General features: G+C 40.8%; 1 protein-coding gene across 1 annotated transcript in view; it reads left to right on the forward strand.

Annotated features, from left to right (window-relative positions):
- Positions 1–23,107, forward strand: part of entpd6 (ectonucleoside triphosphate diphosphohydrolase 6) — a 44,476-nt gene that overhangs the window by 16,301 nt on the left and 5,068 nt on the right. The window contains exons 7-13 of the mRNA XM_039737837.1: positions 103–191; positions 1,916–1,995; positions 6,632–6,696; positions 9,478–9,579; positions 10,794–10,934; positions 15,751–15,807; positions 19,748–19,860. Coding sequence (XP_039593771.1) covers positions 103–191; positions 1,916–1,995; positions 6,632–6,696; positions 9,478–9,579; positions 10,794–10,934; positions 15,751–15,807; positions 19,748–19,860 — 647 coding nt within the window. The remainder of the gene's footprint in view (positions 1–102; positions 192–1,915; positions 1,996–6,631; positions 6,697–9,477; positions 9,580–10,793; positions 10,935–15,750; positions 15,808–19,747; positions 19,861–23,107) is intronic.

Below are 23,107 nucleotides of genomic sequence, written 5' to 3' on the forward strand. Positions count from 1 at the left end.
AACAGATCTCGGCTGATTCATGTATTGTTTTTCAAGCCACCTGTTTTGCCACTTGTGTTTTCTTATCTGATATGTTCCAAATGTCAAAAATTTCCGCCTTAGGCAGTTTGCATGGCTCGCAGCAGAGAACTGTTGGCATGCTTGATATGGGAGGAGGTTCTACGCAAATAACATTCTCTCCACAAGATGAGGTAAGATTTATATTTTGCATTTCTCGTCATAACTAAAGTGTTACATGAGTTTATTCTAAATTTCTGAGCTGTGTTATCTCTTTGGGGTAATTTTGTAAACTTATTTAGATTCTTCTTCTCCTTTTGCTCTTTGTAGTCCTCAGGCTTTTGTCAACCTTGCCCTGCCTTTAATTATTGTTATTATTTAGCACAATACCTCATCTGGAAAAAATGTCATTTCTTACTGTCACAAGACAAAGCAACTTCTTGTATGGCTAGATTCTTGAAAAGGGATGGAGAAAGTCCTCTAGGAGTGTGAATCTTAATCCAGCCATGGGAGTTGTATGGTTTAGCTGATTGATATTCAAGGAGCTATGAAATGGGTGTAATGACTTGCCATCATACAATATGTTCTTGATGGGCTGTGCACCTGTCTTGTGAAGTCTGTATCTTTACTTAATTTTGCATCCCACTGGATAGACCGGGGTCCTCAATCCCAGGCCTGGAGGGCTGCAGGTTTTTGTTCTAACCCGGCTGCTTGATTAGAAAGCAATTCTTGCCAATAATTTAATTTCATGGCTTGTTTGTGCTTTAACTCTGCCGTGTCAAGTCATTCTCATATCCTAGATTTTCTTCCCCTTTCTAAGGATATCATCCAAATGATTTGAAAGCTAAAATGGAGGAGTAATTCGCAGTCCTTCACTTTTTTCTCTTCACTTTCCTCTCAAGTATTTAATTAATTAAACGCAATAGTGCATGATAAATACACACAGGTGTAAATGCTAACAAGCTAAATGGAGAAATCCTGGTCTCTTGTCATTTGCATGTTATTGCTAATTAGGAACATATTAAAAACCAAGAATATGTCTGTTTATGACTAAAATAATCAATAAGGGTTCAAAATCTTAACGAGCGAGACAACTAAAGTGAAGTGGAAGTGTTACTCGAGCAATAAGGGCTTCTTATTAAGCAATTGGGTTGGAACAAAAACCTGCAGCCTCTGCAGCCCTCCAGGACCGTGATTGAGGACCCCTCGGATAGATTGTTGCGGGCAGTAGGGATGCCAGTGTAAGGAACGATGGATATGACTATATGGCAGGAACCAAACTGCATAAAGGAACTTCCAGGTGCTTTCATTTTATTTTAATCAAAAGCTACAGCTACTTTGGTAAACAACTTTTATCCTCAAAAGTAACCCCAGAGACAGACACAAATGGTTACCCTTTGTCAGTTCACATTGAGGTTGAGCGTGAGTTAGAAGGCAGTGCCCCGGATTGACAAAACTTAAAAAGCATGTATTCTAGAGGATCAGCTACTATATCTGAAGGCTGTCGAGGACTGTGATCAGATAAATCTGTTATCAAATATTTTTATATAACCTTAACATTATGATTTCCTCCATGTTTGAAAAGCTGAACATATTTAGCATGTCAAAGTCTGATGAAATGTTTTAGAAGATAAAGGAATGATAGGATCCCCAGTAAGCACTTCATTGATCTTCAATTGCAGACCAGTCAGAATTCTTCATCATTAGAATTCTAAAATGCTGCTCAGTGAACATTTCACTTGTGTATTTTATGTTGGAAGCAACAAGGCAAGCAAGCATCTGCTTGATGTAAATGAAGGTTAAGGCAGAGTTACATAAGAAAGTGCTTTGTGGATTGTTAAGCCATCCTTTTTAAGTGTGGTATGTCTCAGTGTGGTGTACTGTGTGATTCTTTAACTTTGATTCTTGGCTTTCACAGGTGACCATCCAAACCTCTCCAGTAGATTACATTACGTCTTTCCAGATGTTTAATAACACCCACACGCTGTATTCACACAGGTAAGTGATGTAAAGCATGAGCCACCACTGAACCCCCTGTGTGAATGGTCTTTTGCTCTGACTGTAGGACTGCAGATTCTGCACAAGTTGAACTGTGCACAATGCTCTCTTCATGTTAGTAGTGAATGTATTAATGTTCAGGGGTTTTGGTGCTTATAGCAGGAGGTGGGGACCGTCAGGTAGCATAGTAATGAAACATTTTAAATGCATTCCTTTTGTTCTGTAGTATGGAGTTAATTAACAAAGTCAAGGCTGAGTACAGCACTATGGCATTTGTTCAAAGTTGTATGAGTGAGAAACAGACATGAGACGACTCTTGCAACCTTCTCAGAGGTACAAAAAATTGCAGATCACTCTCTACTGCGCAGAAGAATAGAAGCTGAGTATGTCTAATTGACGCTGTCATTCTTAATAAATTGTGTCCACATTTGAAAACAAAGAACCAGTTTGACTACTCACAGTTTCAAGAAGTTACAACCCACAGTGTTATATTACGTTCACAGCATCATTAAGTAAATGCCCCTAAAGTACTTGGCAGAAAACAAGGCCTACAAAGGCAAAGTCAAGTTATATAGGAAACAGTCATGTTTTGGTAATGAGATCCATAAGGCTGACTGCTTTGAGACACAGGCAGGCATCTACTATAAACGGTTCAGTATAATCAGCACACTTAAGGCGACCTCTGAAGGAAAAAATGCGGGAGATCACCTTTGCAGGTGAAGCTGGTCCAAGAGAGCTTTCAGCCCTGCAAACAGCAGTGTAACTCGCATACAATCCATCTACAGCAGTGGGTCTCACGCTCAGGCTTGGAACTCCATGTTGCTTGCGGGTTTGTACGTAACTTGCCTAATTGATTAAAACTGTTATTTCTGTGCTTTAGGATTAATGTAGAAATTACAAATGATAAGTATGGCAAATTATGATTAGAGTGTGCCAAGCATTTTTATGTTACATTGAGATAATTGAGTGATGTTTCCTTTTTCACTTGGCTTTTAGTACAAGGGTGTTATACCATGTTAGCCATTATGAATGTAGTGAGAAGTTAAGCAAAATGATACCTTTTATTGACTAACTACAAAGATTACAATATGCAGGCTTTCGAGGCAACTCGGGCCCCTTCTTCAGGCAAGATGGAATCCAGAAATTGGAGTTCCCTGTGCTTTTATAGACACCAGGACAAAGACAGCATTGGAAAACCTTTAAATAACCAGAACACCTGGAAAAGCAGAATGAAAATCCTGATGGCAAAAATTCTCAAAGCCAAGCGAGAAGTCAAGCAAAGTGACCCCTTTTATTGGCTAACTAGACAGATGACAATATGCAGGCTTTCGAGGCAACTCAGGCCCTTTTTTCAAGCGAGATGTAATACAAAAACTGGAGTTCCCTGTGCTTATTATATACACACTAAGGCAAGAAACAACACTGGAAAACCTTTAAGTGAGACATCTTAAATGTAAAAAATTTATAGACTTCTTCAGGCAAAGATTCATTAAGCAAGAGAGGAGAACAATGTATGGTCAAGATCTGTGGATAAGATGACTGTCCAACAAAGTCTTTTGAAGTTTCTGGTGAGTTTTTCAGTACAATGTGGATCTGTAGTCAGGGTGTCTGCGTCAGTCTGTAAGATGATCATATATGGCCTTGAAACTCTTGTCTCTATTCAAACCATGTTGTAATGTGTTCAGTTTTAGCATCAGTTTAACTTCACATTCTTTTCTCTCTTACTGTGTTCTGAAGTTACCCATAAGCACTGTGATTTTAAAGTTTCTCTGACAGTGTCCATGGCTGTTGAAGTTTTATGGCCAGATATGAGGATTGTTTGTATCTCACAGACTGACACAGACAACCTGACTACATACCCACATTGTATTGAAAAACTCATCAGAAACTTCAAAAAAAGACTTTGTTGGAAAGTTATCTTATCCACAGATCTTGACCATATAGGCTGGTCCAGATCTAATTATGCAATTTTAATTAAGCTATAACTTATTAAGTTTATTACATAGAAAATCAACCGAAAAATCCGGGACCATCGAGAAGTGTGCGAAATGACGACATGGAGAATCGTCTTTGCACCGAACTGGAATCGTCCCCGCGTAGAATCAAAGTCATCCAGACGATCTGGATCTGCATAATTAGATCTGGACTACCCTGTACATTGTTCTCCTCTCTTGCTTAATGAATCATAGCCTGAAGAAGTCTATTAATTTTTTTATTTAAGATGTTTCCCTTAAAGGTTTTCCAATGCTGTCTTTGTGCTGGTATGTACAGTACAGGCCAAAAGTTTGGACACACCTCCTCATTCAATGTGTTTTCTTTATTTTCATGACCATTTCCAGCACTCCATCACTCTCCTTCTTGGTCAAATAGCCCTTACACAGCCTGGAGGTGTGTTTGGGGTCATTGTCCTGTTGAAAAATAAATGATCGTCCAACTAACCTGCCTTCTGCACAACACAACTGCTGGTCCCAACCCCATTGATAAAGCAAGAAATCCCACTAAATAACCCTGATGAGGCACACCTGTGAAGTGAAAACCATTTCAGGTGACTACCTGTTGAAGCTCATTGAGAGAATGCCAAGAGTGTGCAAAGCAGTAATCAGAGTTTTGAAGAAACTAGAATATAAAACATGTTTTCAGTTATTTCACCTTTTTTTGTTAAGTACATAACTCCACATGTGTTCATTCATAGTTTTGATGTCTTCAGTCATGAAAATAAAGAAAACACATTGAATGAGGAGGAGGTGTATCCAAACTTTTGGCCTGTACTCTATATAAACACAAGGAACTCCAGTCTCTGTATTCCATCTCGCCTTAAGAAGGGGCCTGAGTTGCCTCGAACGTTTGCATATTGTAATCTTTTTAGTTAGCCAATAAAAGGGGTCATTGTGCTTGACTTCTCACTTGGCTTTTAGAATTTTTGTCATCATGATTTTCATTTTGCTTTTCCAGCTGTTCTGGTTATTTAATCCGTATTTATTAGTGAGCACCTTAGCGAGTCCTTAGTGTCGTTTTCCCTGTGTCAGGTCTACTTAATGTAAATGTCATTATTAGAAAGCAGTGTTTCCCAGCCTCCGTCCTGGGGGGCACACTGTGGCTACTGGTTTTTGTTCCAACCAGCTTCTGTTTTTAATTGGACTCCTTTGCTATTTTAAGTGATGTGTTATTTCCCAAGTTCTCTGTTTTGGGAACAACTAGAAAACTAAGTTTGGTAAAAATATATATATATATATTTATATATATATATTTATATATATATATATAAAAATATACCAAACAGTTATATGGGAATAATGTATTTTTTTCTTTTTAACAATATTTTTCATCTTGATTTTCATTCTACTTTTCTAGATGTTCTAATTGTTTAATTAATCCATTATTTACTAATTCGTGGATCTGATGCTAAAGAACTTGCAGCCTTTGATTATTCAGTGTTCTTTGCCAGCGTGTCTACTCTGCTCATTTTTAATTGTCATTAATAAGATGCAACGAAGGGGAAAAACTGCATAGAGAGAGGGCAAAATATAATGAAATCAACAAAAGAGAGTTAAGCATTTAAATCAATAGCAAAAGCAGAAATATTTCTAAATGTCTTATAAATGTATAAATCATGCTGCTGTGCTTTTCTGAATGTAGAATAAAAGAAAAATAATACCAGCTAATGAAATGAGATCAGTGCTATCAAGTGTTGTCACTGATTAGGAATCTGCTTGGAACAAAAACCTGCAGTCACAGGGGGGCCGAGATTGGGAAACACAGAGTTAAGGGAATAAACTACTCAAAAAAAAAATCAAATGAATAGGAATACAGCACAAGAGAGTGAAGTATTAATAAAATTAGCATGCAGGTGTTTGACAAGGGCACATTCTGAACATTTAAAAATGCTGCTGACTAATTTCCTGTTTCAGACATTTCAGTGAAAGGTGCTGCCTTATTCTGTCTCCTATTAATTAACCCAGTGTTGTTATCTTCCAAAGCACTAAGGGAGTAACAAGACTTGTTCTCTAAAGGCTTGAAAGATGCAATGCCACAGTATCATCAACACGGTGAGAACACAAGCCTTAAATCTGTTTTAATTCATTAATCAAGGTGAGGTCTTCTCAGAGACACTGACCCCATAATGTGTAACTTGCACCACTAAAGACCATTCGCATCCATAATCCATACCATCTTACTGAACATGACTGGTGCGAAATGATGCAAGCAACACTGTATAAGGGTTTGGGGCAGCACCCCGTATACTTGAAAGTTGGCTGTAAAATGGCAAAGGTTTGAGCCACTGGTCTTTATAGACATTAGTCCAAAACAGAACTGAGGAGACTGGCACAATATGGCGGTTTTAAAGTCAATCAGGGGAAATTATATCATCAGGGCAGGAACTGGAAGTGACATCATCAGGCCCAGGCAGAATTTCCCATGGTTGGTCTGCAGAGGAAAAACAGAAATGATCCGTGCACTCTGCCACCCCTGGTCTGGCATGGAATCACACTCTTTTGAGCCCTTTAGCTGCCTCCCATGTGCCCGTGTGTGACACTGGTTAGAATTGTACTTCAGATTAAATACGTCTACTGTGTGGTTTTCCTTTTCCAGTTTTTTTTTTTTTTTTTTTACCTTTCCTCCTTTTCTCTGTTTGCAGTTATCTTGGGCTTGGTTTAATGTCAGCAAGACTTGCCATTTTAGGAGGAATTGAAGGTCACCCTTGTAAGTAAATTTCTGGCTGTGCCTACAGATTTGCATCCCTGCATTACAATTTTTATGAATTGTTATGTTAATTTACAAAAAACATATGTCCAAAATGCAATTTCAGTTAAGTTTTAATTGGTTAGGCAAAACATATTTTTACCTGACAGGTAATGTCACAAACATGATATTCCGCAAGTCAGGTCAGGTAGGGAAGCCTGCACTGGTGCAGCATGTTGGCACACCCATCACACAAAAAAGCAGCTTGGGATCCTGGTTGGCAACCCCCAGGCAGACAAATGACCCTCTATCTGCCGCAGCAGGGTGTTATGTGGGCGTCCCCTTGGCCTGGTCCAGCCATTCAGGTCCTCAACAATGAGGGTCCTGCAAGCCGGATCACCCACAGGGAATTGCGCCACATGGCCGTAGTGCTGTAACTGACGCTCCCTCACAATGCAGGTCATGTGCCTCATTTGGAACACCATGAGCAACTCAAAGTCAAACCTGCAGTACCCAAGGATTCTCCGAGGAGACACAGTACCAAAGGATACCTATGCAAAAGGATATTCCACATGGAAAGAAAATATTTTTTGCATTACAAACATGACTTTCTTGAAAGCTTTAATCAATAACTCTTTTCTTGTAATGTTAGAAAGAGACATCAGCATGCCATGCTGTTTGCCATCCACCAGTGGTCCTTGTGCCTAATGTTGCCCAGACAGGTTCTGACCCTGCATGGATTTTGTTTGGAAATTTGACTCCGCGGATAAATGAATGAATGAGTTCATACTCGGATATCCTAAGGAAAATGTCTGGCTGGTTTGTGTGGGCTGATTTTTTTTTTTCTGGTGGGTTCTATGTCTGAAATACCCCGGGGCTGTGTTTTTAGAACTTGGGTTCTGAGCATAACCACAGTATTATATTGACCGCAGTAACCAGAGGGTGAAAATCCACTTTAGGGAGGATGATAATTAGCCAGTCTTGCCATTTTTCTGGCAGTGGTCCGTATAATAAACACAGCTGATTAATCTCATTCAGGGTCACAGAGGGCCTCGGCCTATCTTGGCAACTCAAGGCAGAAAACAGTCCTGGACTGGGCATAAGACCATCACCGGGCACAGTCATGCAGACGCACACTCAAACGGAGGCCAATTCACTTGTCTCTGTAGATGTGGGCAGGAAGTCTGAGTAGCTGGAGGTAAAATAATCACAGACATGAAAAGAATGTGCAAACTCCACGAAGCCGATAGCAGGGCAAAATATACAAACCCAGAATGGCTCACTGAATCAATGAAGCAGCAGCACTAGCATGACCCCTACTACAGAGATATCACACACAAAAAAAATAAATCAATTTGTGACATTTCACAACTTGAACACTCTGAGCAGATGTGTCAGTACTCCCGTTGTGTCTTTTTTAAAGTTTTCATTTCAGTTGTAACCAGTGGCTTACCCATTTAGTGTCGCATTTTCAATCAGCTTTACCTACATGGTATTTAGTACTTGCCACCTCCTTTTTTCATATTGTTTACCAAAGATTGTAAGATTTTTATACTTTGTATTCTACTTGCTTCAAATCATTATTTTGAATTCTTTACTAATCATCTTACTAGACTTGATATTATTTTGAAAGAATGAAGTGGACTGGTTTGGCGAGCTTTGTTGGGTTGATGGCTTGTTCTTGACTACATTTTTCTAATGTTCTATTCGCTCTTAATGTTTTTACACCTGAATAGTGAGGAGTGCTCACTTGAACATTTTATCCAATACAGGGAAAAATTCAAAATCATTCTGAGTCTTCACACTTTCCCTTAAACATTAGGAAATAACCTTTGACAGACTGTGAGCTGCTCTATCTGAACCAACAGCAACAAACAAGAAGGTGTCTGGGAAGGAGGCCGCAGTCAGTTAAACAGTTAAAACTGCCACTCAGCCATGACAGAAGGTTTGAGTCCTCACAGGAAACGCACATACACAGAGGGTTCCCTCTTACATCCCAAAGAAGTGATTGTTGGGTTAATTGGTGATTCTAAATTGCCCAGTGTGATCATGATTACGTGAGTGGGCACCACAATGGACTGGCATCACATCCAGGGTTGTTTCCAACCTTGTGCTGGAAGAGGCTCCAGCCCCCTGCCTCAGACTGAATTAAGTAAATTTTCAAATATTATGTTGAGGTGTGGGTGGCACGGTGGCGCAGTGGGTAGCGCTGCTGCCTCACAGTTAGGGGACCCGGGTTTTATTCCCAGGTCCTCCTTGCATGGAGTTTGCATGTTCTCCCCGTGTCTGTGTGGGTTTCCTCCCACAGTCCAAAGACATGCAGGTTAGGTGCATTGGCGATCGTAAATTGTCCCGTGTGTGTGTCCTGTGGTGGGCTGGCACCCTGCCCGGGGTTTGTTTCCTGCCTTGCACCCTGTGTTGGCTGGGATTGGCTCCAGCAGACTCCTGTGACCTGTAGTTGGGATATAGCGGGTTGGGTAATGGATGGATGGGTGGATGTTGAGGTGTATCTATGTTAAACAAAGGATGCTGTTGTGAAAAAAGATGGAAGGCCTATTTACTATAGGGACACACAGTGGCTGCTTTATTAAATGTGAGAAATTACATTATTAGTGTTGTGAGTTTTTCTTCTAGAAAACAATACACTGTATTCCGTTAAAAAAGCCATATACTGCATAAGTGATGGTGATGAGCACATTTAATGTAAAAGACAGCTGTATTAAGGAGTGTCAGAGGAAACCGTGCAGTGTCCTTCAATACTTGTTTGCTTAAAGACTAAACTAATCCTTGATGTTTCAACAGTGGAAGAAGGAGAAGAACTGCAGAGTCCTTGCTTGGCTCCAGACTACAGAGGAGACTGGGAGCATGCCGAGGTGGTCTACACTCTGAGGGGTCAGAAAGCAGGTACAGTGTTTTCTTCAATCTCTACTTACTAATTTGTTTTGTTTTATTGAGGCAGCAGAAGTACACACATACAAAAACCATGAATAAAACCATTAATGTAGAAACATAAGGCATGATCCTTGTAATAACCGTAATCCCACCCTGCTATCTCAAGGCCTTACCCAAACTTCTATATCCTGAGTGAAGGACGTGGCCAGTATGCAACTAATGAAAGAATCAAATACAAAAAAAGTTATCTGGTCATGACATTAACAAAGAGCCAGTAAACCAGTATGGACTAATATTAATGGTGGGTAGACATTCAAAATTGCAATAAGAAGTTAGCTGCATTGTCAGTGCATTCATTTTCAATGGTACACATTAACACAGGTGTTTTTTAATATATTTTTAATGCACATGAATGCCTCTAGGCTCCATGTGCTAATTCTGAATGTGCCTGCCTATCATTTTGTGTTTAAATATAATTCTCTAGTGATTAAAACACTGGAGACATTTCTTGCCATGTGCAGGCAGGCATTTTGTTCAGCTGTGACACTTGTTGAGGTGTTCTGGTCAATGCCTGCTTTGCCAGTTAAAAATTCTTGGCAACTGCAATATTAAAAATGTGTGGGAGGCAGAAATGCTGTTGAAAATGCGAGTAGCAGGAAACTGCAAAGGGTGGCTGCTAATGAACGGCAAGGGACGGCCCAGCAATCTTGGGTGTTTTCCTGAGGACAGAACTCACACACGTCCACAATGTTGCATTATAGGAAAATATGTATCATGTCACATTTTGTAAAACCACACCACACTCCTCTGCAGTGATGTGAACGGGGCCATTGACTGTAATTGAACTTACTGGTCTGCTGTGGAATGAACGCAGACCAACTCGGGGTGAACGAGGCCTTATTCAGCCAATGTCAGGTAAAATATTGCATTTTTAACTTGTCACAACTTCGTGCACATTACGAACATTTTTTTCCATCCATTTCTGCTCCATCTGTTTTCTGTTCTAATTGAAATGGGTTGACCCATCAAACCTGCTTACACGTGGCCTGCTAATTCATCTTTTATTGTAGTGAATGCTAAATTTCTTTTGTATGTGTCTTGTACAATTTGAAAGTGGATTTTTTTTCCACTCAAATATTTTAGAAGAATAAAGAACTTTTGTTTATTTTATTTTTATATAAACAGAATTCATAACAACACCATGTTTTGTATGTATTTTCCTTTAGGAGAGCCCATCTATGAGTCCTGCTATAATAAAGTAGAGAAAATGCTGTACAAGAAAGTGAAAAATGCAGGCGAGGAGAAAGACTTGGACTTCTTTGCTTTTTCATATTATTATGACCGGGCCGTAGACGCTGGTCTCATTGGTAGGTACTTTGTTTTGGCTTCCTGATGCTAGAATTGATATTCATATCACTGCTATACAGATGCAGACACACGTAGGCATTCTTCCACTATTATCCAAATCCAAATCGTATTATGGAATATCATCTGTTGTTGAATTCTGCTCTGTACTTGTAATATTTCTATTGCACTGTTATATTGTATTGCGGATGACTTGTGTTCTGTGTGTTGTATTCTGTTTAACCCCCTTTTATTTGACACCCACTGCATGCCCAGCCTAACTGGTAAGAGGTCTCTCTTTGAATTGCCTTTCCCAAAGTTTCTTCCATTTTTTTTTCCCTTCAAGGTTTTTTTTTCTTGACTTCTTAGAGAGTCATGGCTGGGGGGCTGTCAAAAGGCAGGGCCCATTGCAGCACTTCCTGTTTGATTTTGGACTATACAACAAATAAATTGTATTGTATTTAAAAAAGAATCGCAGTTTTCTGTAAAATAAGTTATAACTGACCAAAGTAATTGGCATCTACCATTCTTTACTCCGTATTTGATACAGCAGACATTTTGGATTTGATTTTGGACTTTACATTTACTTAAAAAATACAATAAATGAAAATGGCATCAACAAAATCATTGGGATCCCTTAGAAGCCGAAAGACATTTGAATTTTGGTGAGATCTCAGTCTGACTAATTACTCTTAATTAGTGTCGATCATATAATCGGACACTCGGCCTATCTGAATAGAGCAAAGTCCTCCCTCAGCTGTGTTGTGTCATTGTGTGCGTCACACTGAACATGGACAAGAGAAGGAAAAGCAGAGTGTTGTCTGAGGAGGAAGGTCATAAAGAGTAAATGCTACAAGACCATCTCCACAGAGGTTCTTTTTTGTATTTGATATCCTTTATTAATCCCAGAGGGGAAATTGTCGTTTCATTTGACCTTTGGGTGTTAGAGAGCAGGGCCAGCCATTGTACAGTATCCCCTGGAGCAATTGTAAGGTTAAGGGCCTTGCTGAAGGGCCCATTGGAGTAGGATCTCTTCTGGCAGTAATGGGGTTTGATCCAGCAACCTTCCAGATGCCAGCACATATCCTTAGCCTCAAAGTTAATGTACGTATGGGCATGGTGGCTATTATCATCAAGAAGTTTAGAGTCCATGAGACTGTAGTTAATCTCCCTGTACTGTATGTTGCTGTAAGAGGAAACTGACCCCAGATTTTTTTTTTTTTTTACATTTTGTTGAATTTATTAAAATCAAATAACATTCCATACTAGCAAGTCAAGTTTTACAAAACTAGGTTCAATTAAAATCAACCCCACCCATGAGAAAGAGAGCTAGGCCAACAAAGTAAAACTTTAATAGTAGGAAAAATAAGTAAATAAATAAAATTAAACAGAATTAAAAAAGGGAAGAGAATTTGCTTCCTCAACTTAAATGCTCATTCTAAAATGTTATTGATAAGATCCTGCCAGGTTTTTAAAAAGCTTTGCACAGATCCTCTAAGGGAGAATTAGATTTTTTTCCATTTTAAACAGTATACAACATCAGTTACCCGCCGACTTAACAGAGGTGAGTTAGGATTCTTCCAGTTGAGCGAGAGACATCTTCGTGCTAAGAGTGTAGTAAAGGCCATTACAGTTTGTTTGTCCTTCTCCACTTTAAGCCCCTCTGTGAGCCCACCAAACACAGCTGTTAGTGGATATGCGGGATTGTGACTCCCAAGGTTGTCTGAAAGGTATTTAAAGATTTTGGCCCAAAATTATGTTAATTTGGTGCAGGCCCAAAACATGTGACCCAGAGAGGCTGAAGCTCGATTGCAATGTTCGCAGGTTGATCTTGCACTGGAAACATTTTGAGCCCCAAATTTAACAGAAGGATAGTTTGAATGGTTGAGAAAGAACCAAGGCCAATTCAGGCTGACCTCCAAGATCAAGGCAGAGCAGTTTCATATTGCAACATCCATTGCTGTCTAAATTAAATTTGGCACCATGGTAGAAGATCCTCGGAGACCCTCAATTTCTGCAAGGCATGTCTGGAAAAACACATGTGTGGTCATTGCCTGTGTGAAGTTTGCAGGCTCTCCCTGTGACTGTCCGGGTCTTCCTCTCACATCGCCAAAGATGTGCAGGTCGTGGTAAACCTTAAATTAGCCCTCTGTGAGTGACACTGTGTTTTTGTGAAGGAGCTCCTAATTGGGCCGGGCAGTGCACTGGCATATCTAATGCTGCTGGCATAGACTTTGGCTACCAGCTGCCCTGACCTGGATTAAGGGGAAGGTGAAATTGTTGTTATAGAATGAAAGGAAAAAGGACATGCAGGCGTGTGTTTAGGTATTATTTCTCTGCCTTGTCGGTTTAGTAGCAGTTGTTTTGTGTTCAATGCAGTGAAACAGAGAAGTTAAAATGACAAAATTATAAAAACAAATTAAATTGCTGTATCAACCCAGTCATAATACCCTGAAAACTAATGAAAGCTTAGCCCATTATATCTTTTAATTTGAAAAGCCTCAAGTACATTGGATGTGCTGGGTACTGCTTTTATAATTTCAAAGTATGTGGATCCGATGAAGTGCAGTGCAGATTTCAGATGGATAAAGGCCTTCTGTTGAGCAGTACTGAGAGGCCCCATGTCGTTTGGCTTGGATAGGCTTTACCTAAACTAAATGTTATTATGGAGACAACAGCAGGGCCTGCCCATTGAAATTACAAACGTCAGCCTTTCAGGGAGTTAACAAGGAGCTGATTGTGTCCTAGAAGGTGGTTGGAGGAAGATGGTGGTGGGGGGGGGCTAGTAAAGAGAACCTGGCATGAAGTCCGTTTTTAAATGAAAGTCGATGTCTCTGCTCCACTACATTAAGAAAATGCCACCCCTTCTGTTCTGTCCGTTACACTTCAACGTTTCATTTTTCTTATGTAGAGCTCTTCTAAAATTGTAGGCTTGTATTAAATGCACAGGTTTGCAAATGCAGTGACAATAAAATATTACTACCTTTGGAGTGTAAACTTACAGATATCTAACACATACAGCTGAACATGTGTCTGTTCATTTGGTATGAAGATTCACATCGGTGAATCCATATTGCTAAATTCTGCACAGATTCCCCATTAGCACAGGGGATGAAAAAAACTGTGGACATCCACAAGTCTGGTTCATCCATGGGAACAATTTCCAAATGCCGGAAGGTTTCACGTTCTTCTGTACAAACAATAATACACAAGTTTAAACACCATGGGACCACCCGGCTGCCATACCACTCAACAATGAGACGCAATCTGTCACCTAGAGATGAACAGACTTTGGCATGAAAAGTGCAAATCAATCCCAGAACAACAGCAAAGGACCTTGTGAAGATGGAAGACACAAGTAGACAAGTATCAATATTCACAGTAAAACAAGTCAGATATGGACATCACCTGATAGGCTGCTCAGCCAGGAAGAAGCCACTGCTCCAAAGCCACCATCATAAAGCCAGACTGCCGTTTACAGTGGCACATGGGGACAAAAAGCTGACCTTCTGGAGAAATGTCCTTTGGTTTAATGAGTCCAAGGTCAAACTTTTGGCCATTATGACCATTGTTATGTTTGGTGGAAAAAGGGTGAGGCTTGCAAGCCAAAGAAAACCATCTCAACTGTCAATAATGGGGGTGGGAATATATCATGTTGTGGATGCTACAGGAGGGACTGGTGCAATTCAAAACATAGAATAGGCATTGTGAGGAAGGAAACTGATGGAGATACACAGCAGCAACATCTCAAGAGCTCAGCAAGGAAGGTGAAGCTCAGTCATAAATGGGTCTTCCAAAAGGAACGAGGACCCCAAGCAGACCGCCAAAGCTGTTGAAAAATGGCTTAAGAACAACAAGATCAAGGTATTGGAGTCTCCATCACAAAGCCCTGAACTCGATCCAATTGGAAACTGGTGAGCAGAACTGAAAAAGCGCATGCAACCAAGCAGGCCTACGGACCTGTCCCAGTTACACCAGTTCTATCTGAAGGAATGGGCCAAAATTCCAGCAATTTATTGTAAGAACGCTTGTGGAAGTCAACCCGAAATACTGTATTTGGCTCAAGTTAAACAATTTAAAGGAACCCTAAAGTGTATGTAAAGTTCTGACTTTAGTTGTAGGTCCCATGATGAACTTCTAGAGTTCATAAAGACGTCTTTCAGCATTTTGCATTCTGCTGCCAGGGTGCGCTGGCCTGGACAGGCTGGCATTTATTTGAAATCTTCGTTACTGGTGGTTGATCGTCCAGACAGGAGAATGGTTGATTTTCAACTGTTCTGAGATCTTTTTAAATTTCTCTGTAGACTCGCAGGCATCTCTAACCTTTGTAAAGACCTCAGAGAGCTCTTGTGGTCTCAACATGGTGACGGCATACCTTTCAACATCAAAGAGCAAACCAAACTAAATGTCTGAGCTTGAAAGAGGAGGACGGGGTCAGGCAAGATCCTCTCTATTGGTGTGCTAATTATTTGCATCCGTTTCTAATTTGGGGTAGTGATAAATGGAAGGCTGCACTTAGTTTCTCCACATGCAGAATGTGGATTTTTTACTTATTTAAATTGCACAATAGTCTACACAATGCGAATGTGGCATGCTTGTTATATCACCTGCATCTATAGATGCTGCTTAAATGAATTTCAAACCTTGATATGTCCACATATGTTAAGAGGGGAAAAAAACTATTTATTGTGGGTGCACATACGTTTTCACATGACTGTGTATGCTGACATTGGAGCAGTTTGGATTCTTTAGGTCACCTGACAGAATATCGTGCATGTTGGGAACAAGAAACCTTCCATGATTGTCACTGACTCTGCTGTTTCTTTTTTTTTTCTCAAGATGAACGTTCAGGAGGAGTCGTCAAAGTTGAGGAGTATGAAATGGCAGCTAAAAAAGGTAATTTTTATTTAAAACTGGCATTTAGAAAAATACAAGATAATATAATGTGGAAGGTGAAATTGTAAACAACTTTCTCCTCTTTGTTATATTGAAGATTTTGTGACAATGCTAACCACCATAGTGATACAGAAGGACAGACTGACTTTATTTGTTTTCAGGGGGAAATGTGGCTTTTTTACAGACATTCAGTAAATAAATCTATTATGACAAACAACAACCCTCCTCTCAAATTCACATCAGAATGACTAAACGAGAAAAAAACGTCTGACTTGGCTAAAGATAAAAAGCAGATTGATGTTGGTATAAAAGAGTTTACAAAAATTTTGCCTCTCACATTTCGCCTCCATAATATTTCTCCCCCACCCCAGTAACTTCTAATACCCACACCCAGACGTTTTGAGTGTTGGAAGTTTCTAGAAAAAGTAATGTGAATAATCGTTCTCAGCATTCAAAACTGACTTTCCTAATTTAAACATTTTTGTAGCAAAATGATAAAAAAGTTAGCAATAGTACCTCACTTAAATGAAACGCTCTGTAAACATTTATACATTTTTATTTCGATTAAACAAATCCAAACAATTTTACAAAAATTAATATCACATGCTGTTGCGAAAAAACATACGTGAAATGCAATTATGTACTTATTGTAGAATCATACAATACTATATCACATAACATGGATTAAAATTTAAGTACAATACTCACCTTTTATGGAGGCAATCACACATACTATTTTCAGTGGAACACGTTGATCTATGAGTCGTATAAAAACACCACCTGAGTGAACTTTTTTTTATTTTCAATGTTGGATAAGGTTTATTACATTTTTAATTGCAATTATAGATATGTACTTAGATACAGGGGCAAAATATAGTGGTGGCGAAATGTGGGGGAGTGAAAATTACTAGGGGCGAAATGTGGGGGGCAACTTATCCGGACGCCGTGTAAAGGAGCCAATGGTTGTGTTACTTGACACACTTCTCTTTAATTTGCTGACTGAGTGTCCTCAGTGCTGGTATGTCACAGAGAGGATGTTCAGCGTTATTCATAATGGTGCTTAGTTTTGTCTTCATTCTCTCCTCCTCTACAACCTCCAGGGCGGTCCATATGGTTTCCCATAACCAAGTCTGTCCTTTTACTTAGTTTACTGACTCGGTGGGCCTCACTTAACATGATGTTACCAGCCCAGCACACCTCAGTGACCCTCACAGACTTCTAGATGGTGTAAAGGAAGTCCCCTACCCACATTGAGCACAGTGAGAATTTTATCACTTTGCTGCCATTATTCACTTAATGACTGAACAAGTACTGAAGTTTATGAAACACACATTGTTATGTTAGCACAAAGCATCGGTTTAGTTAATTTACAGTATACCCAAATATTTTAAAGGGAATGTCATGGCGGGAGGTAGATGTGATAACAAATGCTAAAAGTTGTCTCGTATTGGGTAAACATTGAATATACCAAAGAGGCAAGCTAAGGGATCTCATATTTTAACGATTAACTACTGTATATACTCACGTATAAGTCGGGTCTTGAAACCCGAAAAATCAATCATAAAATCAGACCCGACTTATACGCCCATTCAAAGATACAGATAAGGGATGCTCTTACAGTAAAGGTGTATGAGGGTGTGAGATACAAAAAACACAAAATAGTGCAAACGTGGCTTTGGAATAGTTCGGGTATTACCGTGTGGTCACATAGGCACAATAGTGACGGAAAAGGGTGAGGATCACACGCTGATACAGTGCATTGCCAGCCCCACATAGAAAATAAAAGGCTGTATGCTCCGTGGTTACGCTCTTAGGTGGTCGTTAGCATATCATAATCTCTTGGACCAATAGCGTGAGTTTTCCACATTCGACATTATAAAATACCAGAAATTATATGGTAGAATCCAGTCCTGACTTATACGCGGGAGAACTTAAACGCGAGTATATACGGTAGTATAAAAATAAACAAGTGACATCACAGAGGCAATCCAACTATGGTGAAGCACAGATTAGGACAACAGTGTGAAGCCATTTCTAAAGCTTTCAGTCTTCCCAGAAGCAAAGTGGCCTTGAATGGTTGTGAACGAGAAGAAGTTTGGAACCATTAGGACTCTTCCAGCCAAACGAGTAAAAGAACAAGAAGAGCCTTGGTTAGGGATGTGACCGTGAACCCAATGGTCACTCTCACAGAGCTACAGAAGATTTCTGCTGAGATGGGAGAACCTGTCAGGAAAGACAGCCATCTCAAAGGCGCTCCATCAGTCGGGCGTTGGTGGTGAAAGGCATGTGACAGCCCACTTGGACTCCCAAGAGCCTGAGGGAGAAGATTCTGTGGTCTGATGAGACAAAAACTGAACTCCAGTCACTGAGTGTGGTGAAGGGCAGGCAGTGCTTAGCATCCTCCTAAAGCCGGGGTTATACTTCACGCAACGCATGCTGCAGCAGACGCTCCTGCTACGCAAGCGTTGTACTGTTTATACTTGCGCACGTACTTTACGTAAATCTGGAGGAATCCACCAGGTGGCAGTGCAAGATATCATCATGGTGAGAACAGGTTCGGCTTCACTGTGTTGTGAATTGCCTGGAACACCCATTAAATTCCAATGACATCTTACCGCAATATCTCTGAAAGGGATGTTTAATGACTAAATCTATCAGTCCAGGGATGTGTCCATTTCAACAAGCACTGGGCACGAGGCAGAAACAATCCCCGGACAAGGCATCCGCTCATCCAAGGTGAATACAAGCACACACATACACGCTGGCATCATTTTAGTGTAACCAAATCTGCATATCTTTGGAAGGAAACCGGAGCACACTGTGGAAACCCAGTAGGAAAACATGGAAACTCCAGGCAGGGAATATCAGCGACGTGACTCCCTGCAAGACAGCAGCGCTAACACTCCGCCACCGTGTCACCCCCATGTGTATAATTATTAACAGTATTTATTATTTAAACAAAATTGACGATTAATCTGTAAAATGTAACATACATACTTCAATGCATTTCATCATGAAAGTGATATCAAGTATAAATCTAAGGATTCTAAATGTGCAGAGAGTTGAAATATCATAAATTTAACGTATTCAGTGTGGCAATCTATTGCTGTTTGCTGCTGCTGTCCGTACCGGAGGAAGCCCTAGAAAAAAAGACGGAACAGAAAACAGTATGTGAGACTTTAAAAATGTATTGTGTCATTACGATCGACACTTGAATATAAAAACACCACGAATGCATCTGTATGTCGGCATTTTGCTTCACCACTTTGAACCATTCATCAAACATCGAAGTGCGCACGTCGATCTCGTAGGATCTGCAAAGCGGCTTTCTGTCACATGTAGATAGTAACCAGAGACTCTGATGTCACATTCCAACTTTTAGCACACTGCGCCCCCCTCGACTTTTTGCTGGCACTGAAACTCGCGCACGTGTCACATTAATTTCTGAGGACCTTCTCAGAGGACGCGTGAAATGAACGCTGGGAACGCATGGCAGCCATGACGTATGTGTGTACGCATTCTGAGCGTGAAGTACAAATGAGCCCCAATAGCCTCACTGTGGTGCAGCGTGGTGGCAGCAGCATTGTGCTATGGGGATACAGGGACAGGACAGGGACACCGATGAGGATTGAGGGTAGGATGAATACAATAAACTTTAAGTAAACTAAGAACCATAAAAGTATGAGGAAAAGTACACGGCTGTCTACAGCACATTGGTTAAATGGCATCTCATCCTGAGGCGGCTTTCTGACTTCAAAATGAGAGCCAAAAAAATACAAAGGCCAGCAAATTAAACAAGAAGTGTAAATGGTTTGAAATAAAACTAACAGCTGCCAGTGCACCCTGATGAGTAACACTGGGAACACTTTGTTAAAAATGTTATAGAAGTAGATCAGGAGGCCATCAGATCTGACAGAGTCTTGTCTTCCCCCCCCTCTAGTGTGCACAAGCATGGAAACTAAACCAGGAGAGAAGCCATTTCTGTGTCTCGATCTGACCTACATCTCTGTATTACTGCAAGAACTGGGCTTTCCGAAAGAGAAGGTCTTCAAGGTAACACTTGCATTGTATTTCTGTAATTTGCCAGGTTTTATTGATTCAGTTACTTTTATTATCTGACGCACACCTTTATCCAAAGTGACTTACAACATTTGTAGAGATACAGACGTGGACAAATGTGTTACAGCTAATTGAAAAAGTGCTGCATGCCTCCAGAAAAGTCAGCCAGCCAGTCAGTCAGTCATTGTCCAACCTGCTATATCATGGGGGTCTGCTGGAGCCAATCCCAACCAACACAAGGCGCAAGGCAGGAACAAACCCCGGGTAGGGTGCCAGCCCACCGTAAGACACACACACACACACACCAAGCACACACTAGGGACAATTTAGGACCACCAATGCACCCAACCTGCATGTCTTTGGACGGTGGGAGGAAACCCACGCAGACACGGGGAGAACATGCAAACTCCATGCAGGGAGAACCCAGGTCTCCTAACTACGAGCCAGCAGCACTACCACTGCGCCACCGTGCCACCTCCAGAAAGTGATGACATGAAAAGCAATTGTCCGCTGTGTACCTGCAAGCCTTTGATACTTCGCCAAGTAAAGCAAATCAAGAGTGACGGGAGATCAAGTGTTGCTTCTTCTAACAAACATCTTCTAAAATGGCCTGGACACATTTGTTGGTACCCCTATGAAAAAGACCCTAAATCATTGGATGTGAGTGACTTTTTAAAAGTAGCTGTTTTCATGAATTCGTATCCGAAGTGTCTCCAATCGCCTGTTTAAATGAAGAGAAGTCATCACTCTGCTGTTTGAGGTCATCGTGTGTCCCACACTGAACAGGGACCAGAGAAGGCAAAGAAGGAGTGAGTTGTCTGAGGAGGTCAGAAAGAAAATGATAGACAAGACAAAGGCTAGAAGAGCATCGCCAAGCAGCTTCATGTTGTACCAGTCCGGTGCTGCTAATATCGGCAATGATTGATTTATTTTTTTAGGCGGGGACCCCAGGAATGCGGCCACCCTTGGCCCAACTGTCACACACACTCTGTCACAGAGACAAGAAAGCAACCGGTAATAAAATGGAAATTAAAGAATGTATTAAACAATAATAAATATAACTACATGTTAAAATGCTCAAAAGCAAAGTCATATATATATATATACAGTGCATCCGGAAAGTATTCACAGCGCATCACCTTTTCCACATTTTGTTATGTTACAGCCTTATTCCAAAATGGATTAAATTCATTATTTTCCTCAGAATTCTACACACAACACCCCATAATGACAACGTGAAAAAAGTTTGAGGTTTTGCAAATTTATTAAAAATAAAAAAACTGAGAAATCCCATGTCCATAAGTATTCACAGCCTTTGCTCAATACTTTGTCGATGCACCTTTGGCAGCAATTCCAGCCTCAAGTCTTTTTGAATATGATGCCACAAGCTTGGCACACCTATCCTTGGCCAGTTTCGCCCATTCCTCTTTGCAGCACCTCTCAAGCTCCATCAGGTTGGATGGGAAGCGTCTGTGCACAGCCATTTTAAGATCTCTCCAGAGATGTTCAATCGGATTCAAGTCTGGGCTCTGGCTGGGCCAGTCAAGGACATTCACAGAGTTGTCCTGAAGCCACTCCTTTGATATCTTGGCTGTGTGCTTAGGGTCGTTGTCCTGCTGAAAGATGAACCATTGCCCCAGGCTGAGGTCAAGAGCGCTCTGGAGCAGGCTATCATCCAGGATGTCTCTGTACATTGCTGCGGTCATCTTTCCCTTTATCCTGACTGGTCTCCCAGTTCCATCCCCATAGCATGATGCTGCCACCACCATGCTTCACTGTAGGGATGGTATTGGCCTGGTGATGAGCTGTGCCTGGATTCCTCCAAACATGACTCCTGGCATTCACACCAAAGAGTTCAATCTTTGTCACATCAGACCAGAGAATTTTGTTTCTCATGGTCTGAGAGTCCTTCAGGTGCCTTTTGGCAAACTCCAGGTGGGCTGCCATGTGCCTTTTATTAAGGAGTGTTTTCCGTCTGGCCACTCTGCCATACAGGCCTGATTAGTGGATTGCTGCAGAGATGGTTGTCCTTCTGGAAGGTTCTCTTCTCTCCACAGAGGAGCTCTGACAGAGTGACCATCGGGTTCTTGGTCACCTCCCTGACTAAGGCCCTTCTCCCCCAATCACTCGGTTTAGATGGCCAGCCAGCTCTAGGAAGAGTCCTGGTGATTTCGAACTTCTTCCACTTACGGATGATGGAGGCCACTGTGCTCATTGGGACCTTCAAAGCAGCAGAAGTTTTTCTGTAACCTTCCCCAGATTTGTGCCTCGAGACAATCCTGTCTCGGAGGTCTACAGACAATTCCTTTGACTTCATGCTTGGTTTGTGCTCTGACATGAACTGTCAACTGTGGGACCTTCTATAGACAGGTGTGTGCCTTTCCAAATCCTGTCCAATCAACTGAATTTACCACAGGTGGACTCCAATGAAGCTGCAAAAACATCTCAAGGATGATCAGGGGAAACAGGATACACCTGAGCTCAATTTGGAGCTTCATGGCAAAGGCTGTGAATACTTATGTACATGTGCTTTCTCAATTTTTTTTATTTTTAATAAATTTGCAAAAATCTCAAACTTTTTTTCACATTGTCATTATGGAGTGTTGTGTGTAGAATTCTGATTTGGAATAAGGCTGTAACATAACAAAATGTAGAAAAAGTGATGCGCTGTGAATACTTTCCGGATGCATTGTGTATATGTATGTGTATATATATATATATACCCCAGTATAAAAGTCAATGTGTGTATGTATGTTCCAGCATCACATCCGAAAGGCTGGAGTGATTTTCATGAAACTTGCTACCCATGTTTCTCTATGGTTGACTAAAAATACTGTAGGGTGAAATCAGGGTGGGTACGGTGGGGGGTTGTCTTGCGGTCTTGTATGAATGTTATCATTCAGTTGACACTTGGAATGACCACCACCATGGAGGTGACTGTTGTGGACGAAAACTCAGACCCGACAGCAGGTGCGGTTATAAAGCAGCTTTATTTTCAGAGTCACGGTGAGAAGAGTTTCAGAAAAGCAGACAATCAAATATACATGACAGCGTCAGGTCTCTTCTTAACCCCGTCTGTTGGGTGGGGTCCAGTTTTATACCCCTAGAATGCGTGATTTGATATCATTATGAAATGTAACAGTCAACACATTTATTATACACAAACCTTGAGCCCCTTTAATGTCCCTTGTAAAACTTAATTTCTTGGCTCCTTTTGTTATGGCGTTCAGATTTAAGCTAA

The sequence above is a fragment of the Polypterus senegalus genome, chromosome 16, assembly GCF_016835505.1.
Source record: "Polypterus senegalus isolate Bchr_013 chromosome 16, ASM1683550v1, whole genome shotgun sequence".
Taxonomy (NCBI): Eukaryota; Metazoa; Chordata; class Cladistia; order Polypteriformes; family Polypteridae; genus Polypterus; species Polypterus senegalus.